Source organism: Chlorocebus sabaeus, chromosome 7 (genome assembly GCF_047675955.1).
Source record: "Chlorocebus sabaeus isolate Y175 chromosome 7, mChlSab1.0.hap1, whole genome shotgun sequence".
NCBI classification, from domain to species: Eukaryota; Metazoa; Chordata; class Mammalia; order Primates; family Cercopithecidae; genus Chlorocebus; species Chlorocebus sabaeus.
Genome location: NC_132910.1, coordinates 27,657,936 through 27,678,114, shown reverse-complemented (window position 1 = coordinate 27,678,114; position 20,179 = coordinate 27,657,936). Strand labels below are relative to the sequence as shown.

The following is a 20,179-nucleotide window of genomic DNA, read 5'->3' as shown; positions in this document are numbered from 1 at the left end:
ATTTAAAGTAGTTTTTTCTAATTTTGTGAAGAAAGTGAATGGTAGCTTGATGGGGATATCATTGAATCTACCAATTACTTTGGGCAATATGGCCATTTTCACGATATTGATTCTTCCTATCCATGAGCATCAAGTGTTTTTCCGTTTGTTTGTGTCCTTTTTTTTTTTTAAGATTTGTAGAAATCAAAATATGTGTTCACATAAATTTAAACTAAAGTTAAAGCTAATAAATCTTCCATGGTAATGACTTAAGTGCAAGTGATGCTTGGTTTTCTTTCACATTCATTTCTTTTCTTCTGAGTGAAGGCATATCAGTTATTCTTGAACAAGTCAATACAGCTCTGCAAAAGGGAGACATTGTTCCTGGCATGTTTTATTTCCAGTTCAGACATTTCAGTTAGAATCTTCCTAAATGCTGCCACTCTCTTCGGTTTGAAATGTATCAGTTCTTCTTTTGCAGATTTGGAAAGCTGTTCAAATTTCTGGCAGCACTCCTGCTGGTGTGCCTCAGCCAACTTGACATCTTTGCTCTTTAACCGGGCGTTGTCCAGAGCTTTGTTTGAGTTCTCATAGTCAATGAGGGCTTTGGTGCATCTGTATAAGAGATCCTTAGCAGCTTCGATGTTGAGCATGTAGTGTCGGAGGAGCTCTCTTAGCTTCAAATCTTCATCTGATGAAACTTGATTCTCTGCTTTCCTAAGTTTTTCAAACAGCTCGGCAACCTTCAATAGGTACTTTTTGATGACTGTGGGCTCTTCTAAAGCCAGGCTATGTAAGCAGGCTGCAGTGTGGATATAGGATATAGACATCGGCAACATTTTTGTGAGATCTGGTCATTTTGTCAGCTTTCACACAAGAATCTTTGATCCTATTGTAATAGTTAATAAGGAAGTTCTTCTCTTGGTCAAAGAAGTCATCTACCTCCCTGACTCCAGTATAAAGGACTTCATCAGCACTTTTCACCACACTTTTAAAGAAGCCACCAAACATCTCTTTAGTATTTTTCTGCCCAACACGTAGGCTTCCAGTTCTTGTTTCATCTTGGCAAATTCTTCTTTGGTCTTAGAACCTTCATCTTCTCCCAGTTTCTGCATCTTCTCTCGAGGACCACTGAAGTTGGGCTTCATAGGAGCAGGTGGAATAATAAGCCCAGCATAGTCTGTTGTTTCAATAAGAGTGTCATGTAGCCACACAAAGTCTTCATGTTGCCTTGTAACATAAAACTCTGGGCTTTGAAACGTGGGCAGTGTAGTCTTTGTGTGCACTGTAAATTTGACTTCATCTCTCTCACTGAGTGCATCAGGTATGTCAATCTGAAGCGAGGGATCAACATTCAGATCCACAGATACAGATCTCAGCTATTTATCAGCTTCCCAGCTGGGGCACATCAGGCACTGGCTGCAGGACAACCCTGCAGCTCTTGAGCTCCTGCCTACCGGTCTTCATAAACTCACTTTTGGTTCAGATTTCACTTACGACTCACTGTGGCACAAGACAATACCACTAGCAAAGCTGCCTCTTCAAAAGGTTTAATGGCCTACATGTTTGTGTCCTCTCTTATTTCCTCGAGCAGTGGTTTGTAGTTCTCCTTGAAGAGGTCCTTCACGTCCCTTGTGAGTTGTATTCCTAGGTAATTTATTCTCTTTGAAGCAATTGTGAATGGGAGTTCACTCATGGTTTGGCTCTCTGTTTGTTATTGGTGTATAGGAATGCTTGTGATTTTTGCACATTGATTTTGTATCCTGAGACTTTGCTGAAGTTGCTTATCAGCTTAAGGAGATTTTGGGCTGAGGCAATGGGGTTTTCTAAATATACAATCATGTCATCTGCAAACAGGGACAGTTTGACTTCCTCTCTTCCTATTTGAATATCCTTTATTTCTTTCTCTTGCCTGATTGCCCTGGCCAGAACTTCCAATACTATGTTGAATAGAAGTGGTGAGAGAGGACATCCTTGTCCTATGCCAGTTTTCAAAGGGAATGTTTCCAGCTTTTGCTCATTTTTTTTGTTGTTGTTTTCTAAAGTCTTCTCTTTATGTAGCTTTCTGTTCTTTCATGAATACAACACTTTTTTGTTTGTTTGTTTTGTTTTTTGAGATGGAGTCTTACTCTGTCACCCAGGTTGGAGTACAGTTGCGTGATCTCAGCTCACTACAACCTCAGTCTCCTGGGTTTAAGCAATTCTCATGCCTTAGCCTCCTGAGTAGCTGGGATTACAGGCACCCCCCCACCACATCTGGCTAATTTTTGTATTTTTAGTAGAGATGGGGTTTCGCCATGTTGGCCAGGTTGGTCTCGAACTCCTGACGTCAAGTGATCTGCCTGCCTCGGCCTTCCAAACTATTCGGATTACAAGCATGAGCCACCATGTCCAGTCAATACTTTCTTGTTTCTCTTTAAGGATATCAACTTTGGTTTTTAAATAATTTTTTGTGTTACTTGAATTATTAATGTTTCTTATAATTCATTGTTTTGTTTTTGTAGAGACTTTCTTTTAATGCTTGGTGACCCTTGGATATCCATTCATATTTAAGACTGAGGCCCTAAAAAGCTATTGAAAGCTTTGTGTAAGGTTGTCGGGGCTTTTCAACTGGTAGATGGTTAGGTATTGCTTTTTTATTGAGGGACCCAAAAGTTATCTATAGGTCTTTAGTCTTGGGCTGATCAGTTTCCCTAAAGAGGGATCTCTTATTCCTGACTTACAGGTATAAGTCTGTCAGAATTCTGTTAAGTGAGTGGGAGAGGAAGTCTAGGGTAACTATTAATATATATCTATCTATGCAGTCTCACTTAATACTCATATTTAACATTTACAACCTTATTCCTGCTATACAAGATAGATATCTCTATGGAGTCCAAAGTCCTTTGGTTCAACCTTACCCAAAGGTTAAGCCTCTAAATTCATTTAGGGGGAAAGAATGAGTAATCACCTGAGTATATGGAGACAGCTTCTGGGATTCTAACAGCGTCTCCTATAGACTTAGCGAATCCTCCAATTTTTCTGCCCTGTTTCTTACCCTGGACTTTGAAATACATGAGACCTCCAATTCCTGAGCCTTCCCGGAATACTCAGAGGCAGAGTAGCTTGCTTCACATTGGCAGCTTCTGTGCAGGTACTTTAAGTTTTAAATTTGTTTTGCTAAATTAATTATGAATTATCCATTTGCCTGCCATCTTCCAAAATTTTGTTAGCATTACTAATCTAATGTTATCTGTCCTTTCCTCTTTATCCTTCTTAATTCCTTTAGTGTCATTAAAATGGGGCTTAGCATAGTACAGAAATTGTTGCCAAGTTTAGAAGGGGAATATTACTGTTTGCATTGTTCTACATTGCCCCTTCATTTATTATTTATCTTTATTTTAGTCTCTTTATTTTACAATTCTAATAATAGCTTAGATTTACTGAAAACTCCTTTGCCAGGCACTGTGCAAAGTACTTATGGAGATTAGTTCATTTCCCACAACTACTTAACATGATGTAAGTGCTATTATTATACCTGTTTTACAGACAGGGAAACTGAGGCTTGAAGAAGCTAAGTGACTTACACATGGTTTACACAGCAAAAAGACACTTGAGTCTGGGCACTGTGGTTAATGCTTGAAATTCCAACACTTTGTGGGGACTGAGGCTGGAGGGTTGCTTGAGACCAGGAGTTTGAGACTAGCCTGGGCAAAGTAGTGAGACCTCGTCTCTAAAAAGTTAAAAAAAATTAATCAGGCATATTGGCATTTGCTTGTAGTCCTAGTCAGGAGACCGAGGCAGAAGGATTGCTTGAGCCCGTGAGTACAAGGTTGCAGTGCCTGGGCAGCAGAGTAGGACTCTCTCTCTCAAAAATAATAATAATAATAATAATTATTATTATTATTATTATTATTTCGGCAAGACTTACCAAGACAGCCTGAGTCCAGAACTTATGTCCTTAACTATTATACTGTACTGTTTCTCTACATTATACAGATGATTGACATTTATAAAAATAATTTTAAGTTGATGATGTAAATAGATACCCTATATGAACTATTATTGTATTTCATTAGTCTTTGTGCATGAGGATCATACAGTTTTAAAGATTCAAAGGCAGTTGAAATTATCCAGGTGATTTTCCTGTGTTAAAAGTAAGAAAGGAAAACCAGAAAAGTAATATTGTGTGATTTGGCCCAAACTCAAACACCTAGAACATGCATGTGCTGTATGTTTGTGTGTGTACACACATACACATATACATACATATACACATATATATAACTGATAGTTTGATATAGGAGCATTTTAGATTAATATTTCAAATAGTGGCTATTTTAACATAAGAAGTAAAATATATCTGGGATGCTAGAATTGATTTTGGTTGTGTATCAGATTCTATTCCTATGCGCTACCATTTGTTATTGCTGCGCTTGATCTTTGCCAATGGAATACACAGGATGTGGGCAAGACTTTTAGCAACGCTTCATAACTTTTTTCCTGTTTCCTGCCTATCTATTCATAATATATTATGTAAATAGTATACTTATATTCCATTTTCTAACAATGCTCTAAAAGGAATATAAATGTAAGAGATGGGTTTGGGGCAGACATTCTCAAAATAGAATGGTTGAATTCAAACTGAATGAGATCAAGCTGTTATTTTTAGCTTTTTCATTTATCTTCTATCTTTGGAGAATGGAGACAGAACTGGTTGAGGAGTACACTCTCCCTAGCCCTTACTTATCTTACATCATGACTTGTAAGTTTGCCTGTAATAGACTTAAGGCCATTAGAAAAAGCAGTATTGGAGAAGATAGAAGTACATTAAAGATATAATTTATGAAAAATTTTAGAAACAAGTCTAACATAAAATGATTTCAAAGTCAGTGATTTCAGAGTCAGAATGTAATAGGAAACTAACCAAACCACAAAATAAACCTTAAGCTTCACAACTTAATGTGTAAGCTTATATTCTTCCCATAGCACAAAAAGCTTGTATAAGTTTTACCCTGCAAATATATGTGCCCTAGAAATAGCCTTAATGTGTATCCTAAGGCAGCAATTCCCAACCTTTTTGGCACCAGTGACCAGTTTCATGAAAGACAGTTTTTCCATGGAACAGGTTGAGGCAGGGAATGATTTTGGGATGATTCAAGTGCATTACATTTATTGTGCACTTTATTTCTATTATTATTACATTGTAATATATAATGAAATAATTATACAGCTCACCATATTGTGGAATCAGTGGTATCCCTGAGCTTGTTTTCCTGCAACTAGATGGTCCCATCCAGAGGTGATGGGAGACAGTGACACCCAAAGTGTGTTGCTTATGTCCAGTCTACTCCCTAATCTCGTCTGGTTGCTGTCACTGCAGAAAACGCTGCTTCACAAAGATAGCACGTTGGAAATGGAAGCAGGCTTTCCATGCTTTTGTAGCAATCTCAGGATATTCTGCCTTGACTTAATCCAGAACATAGGGAGATTTGAAGTTGTCTCAAACATACTTTTAAAGCCACTGTCATTTGCAGTCTCAAGCAGTTGATCCTCTTCTAGTATGGACAAAGCCAATGCACCTGGTTTATTGACAAATGGGTGACGGATCCATTCCTTCCCAGTTTGGGGGTCTTTTGTGGTTGGGAAGTAATGCTTAAACTCTTTTGAAAGCTGAGATAGGTGATCATGCACTAGCTGGGAGAAAGGAGGCCCTGGCACAGCCTCTTTCAAAATCTCTGATAATTTTGACACATGTCAAAAATTCCAGTGTTAACTCATTGCTCCCATAATTCCAGTTTGACTTTGAATGCAGCCCCTTTATCTGTCAACTTGAATACAGTTGTTGTTCTCCCCTGAAGTGACAGATTTTGTTGAGTAAGTTGAATATGTCACACAAGTAAGCAAGTTTTGTGACCCATTCTGTGTCACTGAAATGTGCTGCCAGTGGTGACTTTTTCCTAAAAGAAATCTCTGGAGTGACTCTCATAACCCAAAAACTCTAGTCAGTGATCTACCTTTAGAAAGCCATCTCACTTCTGTGTATAAGAGAAGACGTGTATGCTCTGTGTCCATCTCCTTGCAGAGCTGTGTGAACAGACAAGTTAAAGGCATGTACTTTACTGTGGTTAATAATTGTAATCACATCCTGCAAAACATTGTTAAGTTCAGGTGACATTTTTCGGTTAGCCAGCATCTCTCTATGGATGACACAGTGCGTAGACTCACATTCAGAATCGACCTCTTTGAGCTGAGTAGTGAAACCAGAAAGCTGTCCAGTCATGGCAACCGCTCTGTCCATGCATATACCAACACAAAATGACTAGTTTCCCTGATATGTAATCATTCAAAGACTTGAATAGTTCTGCAGCTGTGATGTTGTTTGGCAGTAAAAGCACATATAACATGTGCTCCTGCACATCCTCCTGAAAAATATGTAGCACAAAAACAAGCATTGTTGCCTTCTTGTCAAAATCAATAGACTTGTCAATCTGGATTGTGTACCATGGTGATTCATTAACCCTCTAACAATTGTGCCTCACTATCCTCTGCTATTTCATCTATATATCTAGTTATGGTGCTAGCTGAAAGAGGAACACATGTCACCTTTTGAACTGCAGCTTCTCCTGAAAGTTCATGACAAACGTGCTTAGCAGTAGGCAGGACCAGCTGTTCACCAATAGTAAGGGGCTTCCTCACTTTCTCGATGCGTTTAGCCACTAAGAATGATGCTCTCGGTGCAGACACATTTGAAGGAGTGATGGTGTTCAATAACTGCTTCTGTTCTTCATGTTCGCCATTATTTTTTCTTTTTTTCTTTTTTTTGAAAAACTCCAAAGGCTTGTCTTTTAATGCGGGGTGCTTTGTCTCCATGTGATAAAGCAGTTTTGAAGATTTCATGGTTTCATTGGATAGCTGGTCACCACATATTATAAAAAAAGGGCTTGGAGAATGTGACTCACCTATTGCAATGAACCCGTAATTTAAGTAGGACTCTTGGTATTTTCTTTTAAATGCAGCTTTCTTTTCAATGCAGCTTTCTTTTTGTTGGCAGTCTTAGAGCCTTCTGCTGTCTCATCATTGGGTCTTTCCCCCTTTTCAAAGAAGCTTTCCAGTGATTATTGTTTTTATCCATTTTGGCTAGGGTTAGCTTGTGGGCTTACCAAAACTGACTGAGACAAGTGTGCAGTGCAGGAAAGAGGTGCAGGCAAAGTGGTAAATCAAATAATGGGCAGGACACACATGGACTAAAATCAGTGTCTAGTTCTGACTTAAAGCCTGCCACCAGGTGCAGCTGTATAGTTGAGTACATCAACTCACTTACCACTATAAAACCAGCCACCAGATGCGGCTTAATTGTTACTTGCCACATACTGGTAGGGTTTTGATAAGTCTGCAAGCAATTGATTTATTATGGTCTTTGTGCAGTCAACCCTCTCTGCTAATGTTTTTTGTTTTGTTTTTGTTTTTTTGAGACGGAGTCTCACTCTGTTGCTCAGGCTGGAGTGCAGTGGCACGATCTTGGCCCACCACAACCTCTGCCTCCCAGGTTCAAGCGATTCTTCTGCCTCAGCCCCCCGAGTAGCTGGGACTACAGACATACACCACCATGCCCAGCTAATTTTTGTATTTTTAGTAGAGACAGGGTTTTGCTATGTTGGCCAGGCTGGTCTCGAACTCCTGACCTCGTGATCTGCCCACCTCAGCCTCCCAAAGTGCTGGGATTACAGGCGTGAGCCACTGTACCCGGCTTCTGCTAATATTAATCTGTATTTGCAACCACTCCCCAGCACTAGCATCACTGCCTTAGTTCCACCTCAGATCATCAGGCATTAGATTCCCATAAGGAGTGTGCAACCTAGATCTCCTGCTTGTGCAGTTCACAAGAGGGTTCGCACTCCTATGAGAATCTAATGCCACCCCTGATCTGACAGGAGGCAGAGCTTAGGCGGTAATGTGAGTGATGGGGAGCAGCTATAAATACAGATGAAGCTTCACCCACTGTCCCATCACTCACCTCCTGCTGTGTGGCCCCATTCCTCACAGACCATGGGCTGGTACCAGTCCAGGGTTTGGGGACCCTTGTTCTAAGGGTCAAAGGACTGGGGTGGGAGAGAGCAGGATCCTTTGTTGGGCTCTGGTAACTTCAGGAAGAGCATGTGTTTATTTCTTTACAAGCCTGATAAGAGTTATATGTAACTATATTTTAGAACTATTTCCTAGCTGTTTTCTTTTCTTCCTTTTTTTTTTTTTTTTTCTTGAGATGGAGTTTTGCTCTTGTTGCCCAGGCTGGAGTGCATGGCACAATCTCGGCTCACTGCAACCTCCGCCTCCGGAGTTCAAGTGATTCTCCTCCCTCAGTCTCCTGCGTAGCTGGAATTACAGGTGTGCACTACCACATCCAGCTAATTTTTTGTATTTTTAGTAAAGATGGGGTTTCACCATGTTGGCCAGGCTGGTCTCAAACTCCTGACCTGGGTGATCCACCCGCCTTGGCCTCCCAGAGTACGAGGATTACAGGCATGAGCCACCGCATCCAGCAGTGCTATTTTCTAATTTTAAAAAGTGTATTTTGCTCATGTTATAAATCAAAGTGTATTTCCTATGAATTAACCAATGAAGTATTTAACATGAATTAATAAAACCATTATAAGATATACAAACATTAAATAGAAGGATTGATAATTTTGACGAAATAAAACGTAAATCGGCCAGACATGGTGGTTCACGTGGGAGCACTTTGGGAGACCGAGGCAGGCAGATTGCTGGAGCCCAGGAATTGGAGACTAGCCTGGCCAACATGGCAAAACCCCATCTCTACAAAAAATACAAACAAACAAAAAAAATAGCCGGGTGTGCTGGCGTGCACCTATAGTCCCAGCTACTCAGGAGACTGAGGCAGAATGATCAATTGAGCCTGAGAGGTCAAGGCGGCAGTGATCCATGATCGCATCACCGCACTCCAGCTTGGGTGAAAGAATGAAACTCTGTCTCAGAGAGAGAAAAAAAAGACATTTCTATTTTTATAGTGAATACCCCAAAGTACAAGGTATAGGACACAGAAGAGGAAGCTTATTAAGAACTTCCAGAAAAGACATGAGGATTCTCAGTTGACTGCCTGCTCAGTCTCAGTTGGTGTTATTGTGTGGCAACAAAAAAGGTTTTAATGATAGCATCCAGATCAAGCAAGGGGGACAGTTCTCTGCTCGCTCAGACTTTTCCTGAGTAAATTTAGCCTGAGGTGTGTGTTGGAAAGTAACGAGGGAGTGTATAAGTGTATTATAAAATAAGTATCATTTTAAAAGAGTTATGTTATGCTCATTTCTTATGACCCTAGGTGTTAGAACTGTGACAAGGGTTGGAAAGTGTATGAGTATGGAGGGAAGCTTTTCTTTAAAAGATGTGAAACTATACAAAAATTAAACAGCCTTCCTTGATCTTTGGTGATCAAGCACAGGCCAGATAAGCATATTACTGGAATGCCATAAAGAGAATTCTTCATCACTTCTGATATGGGAGTTGGACTAGAACCAAATCATTTTCAGGACCCCTCCAGACTTGATATTTTTGTGATTTTATACCCAACCAAAGTATGGGTTACATGTAATGGAATATATAAAGACAATGATGATCAAGTCCTTGCCTCTGTGGAGCTTACATTTTCATTGGAGGAGCAACACACATAGAGTTTGAAAGGCAAGTATTGGGATAAAGTCAATAAAAGAATGTCATAGGACTAATTATAATTAATTTCTAAGTGAATGGTAAATTGAAATGCTTTTTTTTTTTTTTTTTTGAGACGGAGTCTCACTCTGTCCCCCAGGCTGGAGTGCAGTGGCAAAATCACAGCTCACTGCAATCTCTGCCTCCTGGGTTCATGCCATTCTCCTGCCTCAGCCTCCCAAGTAGCTGGGACTACAGGCGTGCACCACCGCACCTGGCTAATTTTTTGTATTTTTAGTAGAGACGGGGTTTCACCATGTTAGCCGGGATGATCTCAATCTCCTGACCTTGTGATCCGCCCGCCTCGGCCTGCCGAAGTGCTGGGATTACAGGCGTGAGCCAGTATACCTGGCCAATTGAATGCTTTTTCAAACCTCATGTCAGCCAGCACAGTGGCTCACACCTGTGATCCCAGCACTTTGGTAAACCAAGATGTGTAGATTGCCTGAGTCCAGGAGTTTGAGCTCATCCAGGGCAATATGGCAAAACCCCATTCTACAAAAAAGTTAGCTGGTCATGGTGGTGCATGCCTGTAGTCCTCAGCTACTGGAGGTGCTGAGGCAGAAGGATTGCTTGAGCCTGGGAGATGGAAGTTGCAGTAAACTGAGATCATGTCACTGCACTCTAGCCTAGGTGACAGAGTGGGACTCTGTCTCAAAAACAAACAAACAAACAAAAAACTTATGTATTGTAAAGCATCAGTCACTCTCAAAGAACCTAGGTGTCACAATGACAGGGGAGAACAACATATTTATATATGTTTATGGGTTTTACATTGCTCATTTATAATAAATGTCACAAATTTTAACAGTAATTGCCAAAGCTTATTTGATAAACTTTCTGGTGGGCAGAAGATGGGAAGATAAGAAGTCCAGGTTATAACTAAGGTAAGTGAATGTTGCCATAGGATAAGGTTTTCTTTATCAACTTTATGAGGTTTTATCCCATATTGGCTATTATGCATATTACGGTGAGGGCGAGAACAAAACCAGTGTTTGGTAAAATTGGATCATCTTTTTAGAGACAAATGTTTTTATTCACAATTGAGAAAGTGATTCACATCCTTATATTTTTAAGCAAATGGAGTCAAATTTAATAATTGAGTGCAGTGTAATTTATGAAACTTTAGACTGACTCATCATGACAATTTCCAGGTAAGATAGCCATCAGTAAACTGGAAAGACATACTTAGCACACATTCCGTTAGTCAGAACTCTTCATATCTTCAGCTGGATATTATATTGGTTTATTAGTGAAGTTGAGAAGAGGAGAATATGAGGATTATATTATACCAGTAACATCAGCTCTTCGTTGGCGTAAACCCTAGACAATTAACGCCCAATGAATAAAAAATCTGCAGTGTTCTTCCCTCAGCAGCCAATCTGTGTGACAGGTGTAACTTTTCAGTGGGATGGACTCCTTCAGCTAGAATAGCTCAAGGATAGCCCGAGTCTACCTGCTCCTCAGTGCACTCTGATCATTTGGTTTCCCCTCTTGATGTGCCTGTTGAAAATGTCTGTATTCCTTATTATATTATAAAGATTTATTGGGGAACACTATCAATCTGAAAATCTCATATTATTCTTAAACACCAACTAACACAGTTAGAAAATATTGGATGTTTCTTTCCTCATCAGTAAAATGTGGGGGGTAGATTAACTCATCTCTAAAGAGCTCCTTACTTCTCAAGTTCCGCTGCTTTATCAAATTAGCTTAGCTTTAAACAAAGTATTGAAAATTATTTTGTCCACGTGTACTTGAAAATATTTAATGACATAGTAAGGACGTTCATACTAAATTGTTAACGTTTTAAAACAAAAGTAGTTGAAAAATAAATGTATGTAGTTTGGCCCCGTATGTGTATATGTGTCCACGCACATATAAATTAGATATAGTACTCTATTGATTATTTCCTGGTTATTATTGATTATCTCTGTGTAATAAACTTATGGGTGATGTTTTTGTTTTCCTCTTCTTGCTTTTCCATAATTTCTATTTACCAGTTGTATTAATTTTGTGATAGGAAAGAGCATAGGAATCTGAAAAAATAAGTGTCTTTGTTTGTAAATTGTTTTAATTCAGCACTCTACGAAAGCTAACACACTGAAGGAAGATCCAACAAGGGACCTGAAACAGCTTCTCCAAGAGTTGAGAAGCGTGATCAATGAGGAGCCAGCTGTGTCTCTGAGCAAGACAGAGGAAGATGGAAGAACATCTCTGGGAGCCTTGTATGTGGCTGTGTAAGGCTGTGTGCACACAGAATGGGAAAGCTCATCTCTTGAATGGTTTGCCATTGAGTTATTCACATGTTACTCTCTGGGAGGGTGAGGTTTAAATAACTTTAAAAGGTATCTGAAGTTACCACAGAAAACAATATGAAAATGGAGGAGTTAAGCAAATGTAAAACAACTTGACATTAAGAGAAAACAATATAGTCATTCTATTCAGAAAATACTTAGTGCAAGGTGTCACCCAAAGTTATGTTTGTAAATTTTAATTCTCAAAAGATTTTATATCCATAATCTTATTGATTGAGACAAGGCAGAGCAGGGTTTATTTATCCCATTTTGTAAATGAGAAAAACACATATCAAAAGGTCGACGTGTCTGCAGCCACACAGTTCAATGGTGGAGATAAAACTAGGACATTGAGAACTACATGCTCTCCAAGTAGAAGATAATAGGAAATACTTCATTTTTTCTGTATTCATGCCAATGACTTGGTTTGATTATATCATATTAGTGAAAGATTAGATCCAAAAAGGATTCAGCCAGTTCAGCAGCCCTTCCTTGCACACAGCTACAGACATCAATGAGAGTCTCCTATTCTTTCAGAGAGTGGGTTTTACTTTTGTGTGTTATCATTTAGCTTAGCTTATCTTAAAGCATTTTGATATGGTATATATATTTTAGAGTTATAATAGCCCATTATTGTAATATTCATTTTCTGATTATATGACAAATACCTAAAAGTAATACTTCCTGAAATAATACCTATATATAAATAATCTCCAGTTTCTTATGATGTCCAATTTGTATATATTTACCTGAGGTAGCAAAATATTAGCTGAGTTTATCTAATTGTTAATTATTAGTAATAATAGTAAAACATTAGTAACAGCCCAGTTACCTTAGTATAACATTACATTATCTGAAGCACATAACGTCAGAACTGTTCCACTAGCAACTCCAATGAATATTTTCATTTTCAGAACACTTCCATTTTTGTCGTAACTATAATATGCCTTCCAATCCAGGGCAGTATTATTACACTTATTTGACAGATTTGTAAACTTAGGCATAGATTAACATTCCTCCTCCTACGAAGCAGAGGAAAAGCCAGAAGTAAAAGTTGGAGACCCGCTCCCAGCACTGATCATTCTGAGAGATTACCAGGTCTTCCCTGATCAGCTTCCACCACTCTAGCCACTAATGATGGGCTTGGATGCTATTGGACTGTAGTATTGAACATGAATATATTTGGTCCCTACCTTTAGAGAGTTTATGTTAATTTGCTATAATCCTATAAATGACCTTGTCACTAAAGCCTAAACTCAGTCTAAAGCTTTTAAGAATTCATGGGAGGAAAGCATTTCTCAGTCGATAAACTCCAGAGCCCTTTGCAAAATTTGCTTGGAGGCCTAAAATCCACAGCTGTCGCTAAAAGAAAAATTGAATATATGTAAGCAATTGATTAGTCTAAAAAGACATGGATGAAATTGTGCTTTATATGATTAACTGAGAATTATATTTTCTATACAGAGAGGATAGGGTACGAGATTGCATCACTGAATCCAGCCTGAGATCAGACATGTGCCATAGGTAAGAAGAATCTGAGATTCTGGATCAAATTAATTGTCCAACTGTTTTATATGTGACTTTGTAATTTGAGAAGTCTGTTTGGACATAAGTTTACATGACACTTAATGGGCATATTGGGTTCATTGTTTAACTGACTTTAAGAAAGATTCCAGTGAAATGTACTGAAGTAATTTAGTTTCTAGAAATCAACTCAATAGACATTTTTTCTTACTTTAAAATTTGCTGATATTTATCCATATGAAGCTATCAATATAGTATGCCGTACCAAAAATGGAAGATTTTCCTCCATTTACACATATTTACAATGGCTTAGATAACTTTTGAGAAAAGTATGGAAAGAAACTATAAAAACTTCAGTGTAGGACTATAAGCACCTTATCGAAAACAATCTTATTTTCATCAGTAATGGAATAGCTGAATTCTTAAATGAAAAATTTTTAAAGCAAAAAGAAATGAAATCCATAACTCCAAATAAGACCGTAATCAAAGACAGCTTTCAAAAATTGACTTTAGCCAAAAAAGAAAAAAGGCTACTGTTAATTCATTATTTATCATAGTGTAAGACACTATAGCCATTACTCGAAAATCTTCAGTAGCTCCTCACTGCCTACTACATTAAGTACATGTCCCTCAGTCTGACATTGAAGAATCTCCCAGAGTGGTCACACAAATCTCCCTTGTGACCACTCTGCTTTCACTCCTGTATTATCCTCTAATCAAACCAGACTCCTCCTGATTCCCAAAAGTTCATTTATTTTTGTCTTTAAGCTTTTTCTCCATTCTGTTTCCTCCACCTGGAAGAGCCAATGCCCCAGTCTCACTCTTTTGAATCCATATGTATCTAAAAGTCATGTTGAGAGAAGCAATTTTATCATTAAGTTAATGTTTATGATTTATTTATCCAGCTGTCAGATGATATCATTTCACCCTACATAAGAATACATTATTTTTCTCACAAACTTTTGTTATATTGGTAAGAAAATAACATTGTGTAAACTGTGATTTCTCCCATCCCTGTACCAACAGAAGCAACAACTCGTTGAGGGACTCCACTGAAGGAAGCAAATCAAGTGAAACTCTTAGTAGGTAGGAAACACCAGCCCCCATTTTCAAAATGTCCCTTTTACGACTATTCATTATTAATTCAAAAGATCTTTAACTGTCTGTAATGTGCCATGCACTGCAGTAGACCCTTAGAATATAGTGAGTAAGACAGATATGGGCCCTGTCCTCAAGTTACTTACAACCATGAGGTCTGTCTTTTGATAGACTGCCTGGAAAAACTTATTTTTATCTTTTCTGTTTTCACCACCTAAATAAACAGAGATATCCGAGCCCTCTGTATATATTAAAAATTATGAACGTGAATTCTACGTTAAGATCTAGTAAGAGTAGGGACTAATTCATTGCTGTGTCTTCAGCACCAAGCATAATGCCTGCCACCTAGTAGCCATTCAGTAAATATTTGTTTAGTGAATAGATTAAGATAGTATTATAAATATTTTCTTACTGTCTCTTGATCAAAATACAATGAATTTGAATCTTTCTAAACGCAGTTGTCCCTTGGTATCCATGGGGAGATTTGTTCCAGGATCCCTGCAGAGACTAAAATTTACAGATGCTCAAGTCCCTTATATAAAATGGCATAGTATTTGCATATGACCTACACACATCTTCCCATATTCTTTAAACCATCCCTAGATTACTTACAATACCTAATACAATGTAAATGCTATGTCAATAGTTGTTATATTGTATAGTTAAGGGAATAATGACAAGAAAAAAAAGCCTGTACATGTTCAGTACAGATACAGCCATCTTCTTTTTCCCCAAGTATTTTCAATTCACATTTGGTTGAATCTGTGATTTCAGAACCCATGGATGCAGACTGACGAAGTGTAAATCTTTCTTGTAGCCTAAAAGAAATGTTGTTTTTATTTCCTTCTCATCTGGGTATATGATACTACATCATACCTATTAACAACCACAACTATCAACTGCATATGTTTTATTCTTATTATTCTTAATAAAAATTCTTGTTTTCCAGTTGATTTAGACTTGTCTCATTAGTCTAATCTCATGTATGAGGCAAGCATTATTTTCCCATAGAAATGAAGACTCAGATTGCTTAACAACTTGTCAAAGTCATACTGCTTGAAAACAATGGAGCTCAAATTTGAACTCAGGTTTAGCTGGTTCCTGAGCCCCTGTTTATGACCACTGTGTACTGCCTCTGGGTACCCACACTGAGCTACTGGGGTTGGAGCCCAGTCCTAGGCATGGGACAAAGAGAAGCTACTTCCCTGAGATAATTAAAGCTCTGCAGTAGTTTCTTCATGACTAGAAAAATCTGCTTCCTTCAGCAATGAAAGTACCGTAATACTTCTTTATTCTGAAATTATGAAAAATAACTTTTTCTTTATTATAAAAAATATATGCTCCAAAAAGTCATTGAGAAAACATGTTTTACATTTCAGTAACTGGGTTAATAAAATACAGCTAGATTCTCATATCTGCATATGCATTTAATCTGTTGTTATTAAATGCGTATCAACTATCATGGAGCTTCCGGGGAACTCCACTGTACATTTGTGAGAGACTGAAGGTTACGAAGCAAATAACAACCTAATATCATAATGAAAATAGTTTTGACCTCACAAACCTCCTGAAAGGGAACCACCTTGAGAACTGCTGCCGTATTATTCTCATATTGGTACCCAGCTCACAGAGAACTATGTAGTTTACTTCAACTTATATGTCTTATAGTTTTGTACACTGATACTACTAATGTTATGACTTGTTGTTGTCATCGTTATTTATTTATTTATTTATTTATTTATTTATTTATTTGAGACAGAGTCTCTGTCTGTCACCCAGGCTGGAGTGCAAAGGCATGATCTCAGCTCACTGCAACCTCCACCTCCTGGGTTCAAGTGATTCCCCTGCCTCAGCCTCCCGAGTAGCTGGGACTACAGGGGCATGCCACCACACCCAGCTAATTTTTGTATTTTTAGTAGAGACGGAGTTTCACCATGTTGGCCAAATGGTCTCGATCTCTTAACCTCGTGATCCACCAGCCTCAGCCTCCCAAAGTGCTGGAATTATAGGCGTGAGCCACCATGCCCGGCCTGATTTCTTTATTTCTAAATGAGTCATTAAGATTGCACCTCTTAGAATCCATGAACAGATGTTGTGGATTTTATAGCTATTAGTACACAAAAATGGATTTTCTAATGAAGATTATATATTTTCATTATGTAAAATATTCATGGATTCTGAATACAAAAAGATAATGCAACTTTGAACCTACCTCTTAGAGTATTTTAGGACTTTAGGGTTATGATTGCCATCTTGAGGTTATATTTTAAGCCATCACATTTGCCTGTGTTAACTTGCTTCTATCTATGAATCTTAGTACTGTGTTTGTGAAGTGGAATGCTTGCATTACCATTCTTATGCTTCCAGAGAGCCGGTCACATTGCATGCAGGAGACATGGAAGATCCCTCTGGTTGCTTCACATTCGCATCTGCAGGTGAGTTTCCAACGAAAGCACAGAAATAGAGCCTACAGTGTCTCCCCATTTCCACGAGGGTAAAAGCCAAAGTCATTGCAGTATCTTCCAATTCCTTGTTAACTCTCTGGCCTCATTTCCTGCTACTCCCTCTTTCATGCATTCTGTTTTATCCACCCTCAAACTGTTCCTTGAACATGTCAGGCAGCTTCCATGTTAGGGCTTTTATGCCCTGTTACCTTATGTTGCTAAAATCTCAGCTCCTTTAAAGCCTTTGCCCAGGTGTCACTTTCCCAGTGGGACTTAATTGTCATCACCGCATTAAAAGATCACAACTAGCCGGTGTGATGGCTCATGCCTGTTATTTCAGCACTTTGGGAGGCCAAGGTGAGTGGATTGCTTGAGGCTAGGAGTCCGAGACCAGTCTGGGCAACATGGCAAAACCCTATCTCTAAAAGTAAATTAAAATAAAATAAAAAATCACAATTTTCCCACACTTCCAGTGCTCCTTCTTCCTTTTATCAGTTACTCTTAGCATCTTCTCACATACTGTGTCACCCATGTGAGACAAGAGCTGTGCAAGGGCAGATGTCTTTAGCCATTTGGTTCCTGGATATATCCCAGGTGCCTGGAGACTTCCTGGCACATAGCAGGTGCTGAATAAATATTGAATAGACGAAAGGAAAAGGAGAAGAATCAAGATGGACAGTTCTCCATAAAATTTCCAAAGAATTATAGATAAGATGATCTCATTTTAAAAAAAGCTCCAGAAAGAAGAGATTGAAAGTCAACACAATTTGTTGACAAGCAAAGTGGCATAACTCAGATTAGAAATGGAAGAGAAAGATTAAAAACATCACAGGGAAAAGCTTTAGAAAATGAAAAATAAAATAGATGTGACTGAAATGATAGCCATGGAGAAAATTACACAAAAGGAATTTTTAAAAATAAGTACCAAAAATAATTACACAGAATATGTTATATTTGGAAGGCAGAGGCAAACCAACAGATACATAATTGGTCTTCTTATGGAAGAGAACAAAATAAATGAGAAAGAATGAAACTGTGATGATTATTCAACAAAAATGTAGTTATAAATCTGGACAGTATTGTAAATAGAGAAATTTGAGGTAAGCTGAAAAGAGATGGGAGAAAGATAAATTTTCATTTTTTTTCTTAGTGTCAGTATACAGTCATGTGCTGCATAATGTTTTGGTCAATGACCATGACATAAACAGCAGAGGTCCCATAAGATTGTAATAGAGCTGAAAAATTCCTGTTACCTAGTGATGTTGTAGCTATGATAATGTCATACCACAGTGTGTTACCTTTTCTGTGTTTAGACATATTTAGATAAATAAATACTTACCATTATGTTACAGTTGCCTACAGTATTCAGTACAGTAACATGCTCTACAGGTTTGTAGCCTAGAAGCAATAAGCTATACCATATAGCCTGTATACCATCTAGGTTTGTGAAAGTGTACTCTATGATGGTCGTGCAATGACAAAATTAACTAACAGCACAATTCTCAGAACATATCCCCATTGTGAATTATGACTGTATATTTATAATCAAAATGTAATATTCTTAAATAAAATAATTGCAAATTCTTAATTTTTAAATAATCTTTGGCTTGGGGGGAAATCTTTCAGGAACTAACATTTTGAAGAAAAGAACATTTATGTAAAGTTAATTCCTTCAGGTTTACTTCATTTATATGTTTTTTACTATTGTTTCAATGATTACTCAGGACAGTAAAACATTTATCCTTGCCTTATTAGATTGATATAAATGAATGCTTTTACCTTTTCTCATACATTGGCAGTACCTTAGAATATGTTAACTCCATTCACTATCCTTCCAACTTTCATACAATTATCATATATTTAAATTAAAAATATGAATTATAAAAATATAAATACCACACTTAATTATTTTTATTGTTTTCTACAGTTAATATTCATTTAGAGGTACCCATATATTTACACTTAACTTTCTGGTATCATTTTACTTATGCCTTTAAGGCTTCTTTTAATGTAAACCTGCTGGTGAGAAATTCTGTCCATTTTTGTTTTTCTGAAATGTGTTTATTTCATCCTGATTTTTGAAGAATATTTTTACTGAGTATAGAATTCTAAATTGGCATTTTTTTCTTCACTTTGAAGATATCACTTTCCATTGTTTTCTTTCTTTCATTGTTTCTACTAAGAAGTCAGCTGTAAGTTTGTTTATTTAAATACAGTCTGTTCCTTTTTTTCCCCTTTTGCTTTAAGATTGTTTTTGTTTTTGATTGGTTTGTTTTAGCAGTTTTTATTTATTTCTGCAGATATTATTTTTAATGCATATAAGAAGAATTCACTTGGAGTCTGAAGTAATGCTGCTTAAATCTATGGGAGTCTATGCCTGATAAGCCCATTGTCTGGACCCTATAGATCTATGTCATTATTTATATTTTTTTCTTCTTGGTTTTCTGCCATATCATCTTGTCTCCTTATATGCCTGGTTATTTTTATTGTATAACATGTTATATATGAAAAGTTGTACAGATGTACACAGTGATGCTATGAATGAGATTACCTTCCCCTAGAGAGCATTCATGCTTGCATTTGGTAGACAACTAAGGCATCCAGGTCAATTTAATCACATTAGAAAGAGGATTTAAAGCTAGACCTCAGGATCCCAAGGGCAGGTCTAGTTCCTATTCACCCTTATTCCTAAGGCATAACCCTTTTCAGTTCCAACCCCAAATCTTGGGTATTTAGAAGAATGTCCCCCTGTCCCTCTACCATTGGGAACATTTTCTCATGAAAGCTTGACTTTTTGAGAAGTGCAGTGTACTATTTTTAATTAATTCTGTCCTTTTACTTTTGTTCTTGCAAACTTTTAGCAAGTCCATCTGTGAAAAACTCAGCTTCTCGTTCATTCAATTCTTCTCCTAAGAAGTCTCCAGTGCACTCGCTCCTAACTAGTTCAGTTGAAGGTTCAATAGGTTCCGCATCACAATATAGGTCTGCCAAGCCTATTCATTCATCTGATTCTGTTAAAGGTAAGAAAGATCTGATATCATTGATGTGATTAATTGATTTCCTACACTACTGAACTCTAAGTTCTTTTGACTCAGAATTAAGATTTTGCGTGCTGCTCTTATGTGTAAGCTCTAA

The 20,179-nt window shown here is 37.7% G+C and overlaps 1 protein-coding gene and 1 pseudogene across 6 annotated transcripts in view; one reads left to right on the top strand and one right to left on the bottom strand.

The window, feature by feature from the left end:
• CCDC158 (coiled-coil domain containing 158) overlaps window positions 1-20,179 on the top strand; it is a 116,103-nt gene that overhangs the window by 82,814 nt on the left and 13,110 nt on the right. For 5 of the 6 annotated variants that reach the window (XM_073017417.1, XM_073017419.1, XM_073017418.1 and 2 more), the window contains 5 exons: window positions 11,764-11,909; window positions 13,443-13,502; window positions 14,529-14,588; window positions 16,968-17,035; window positions 19,906-20,064. In XM_073017417.1, the coding sequence (XP_072873518.1) occupies window positions 11,764-11,909; window positions 13,443-13,502; window positions 14,529-14,588; window positions 16,968-17,035; window positions 19,906-20,064 (493 nt within the window). The remainder of the gene's footprint in view (window positions 1-11,763; window positions 11,910-13,442; window positions 13,503-14,528; window positions 14,589-16,967; window positions 17,036-19,905; window positions 20,065-20,179) is intronic. The other variant, XM_073017414.1, reaches the window with a different exon arrangement.
• Window positions 54-1,405, bottom strand: LOC103235833 (sorting nexin-5 pseudogene; annotated as a pseudogene).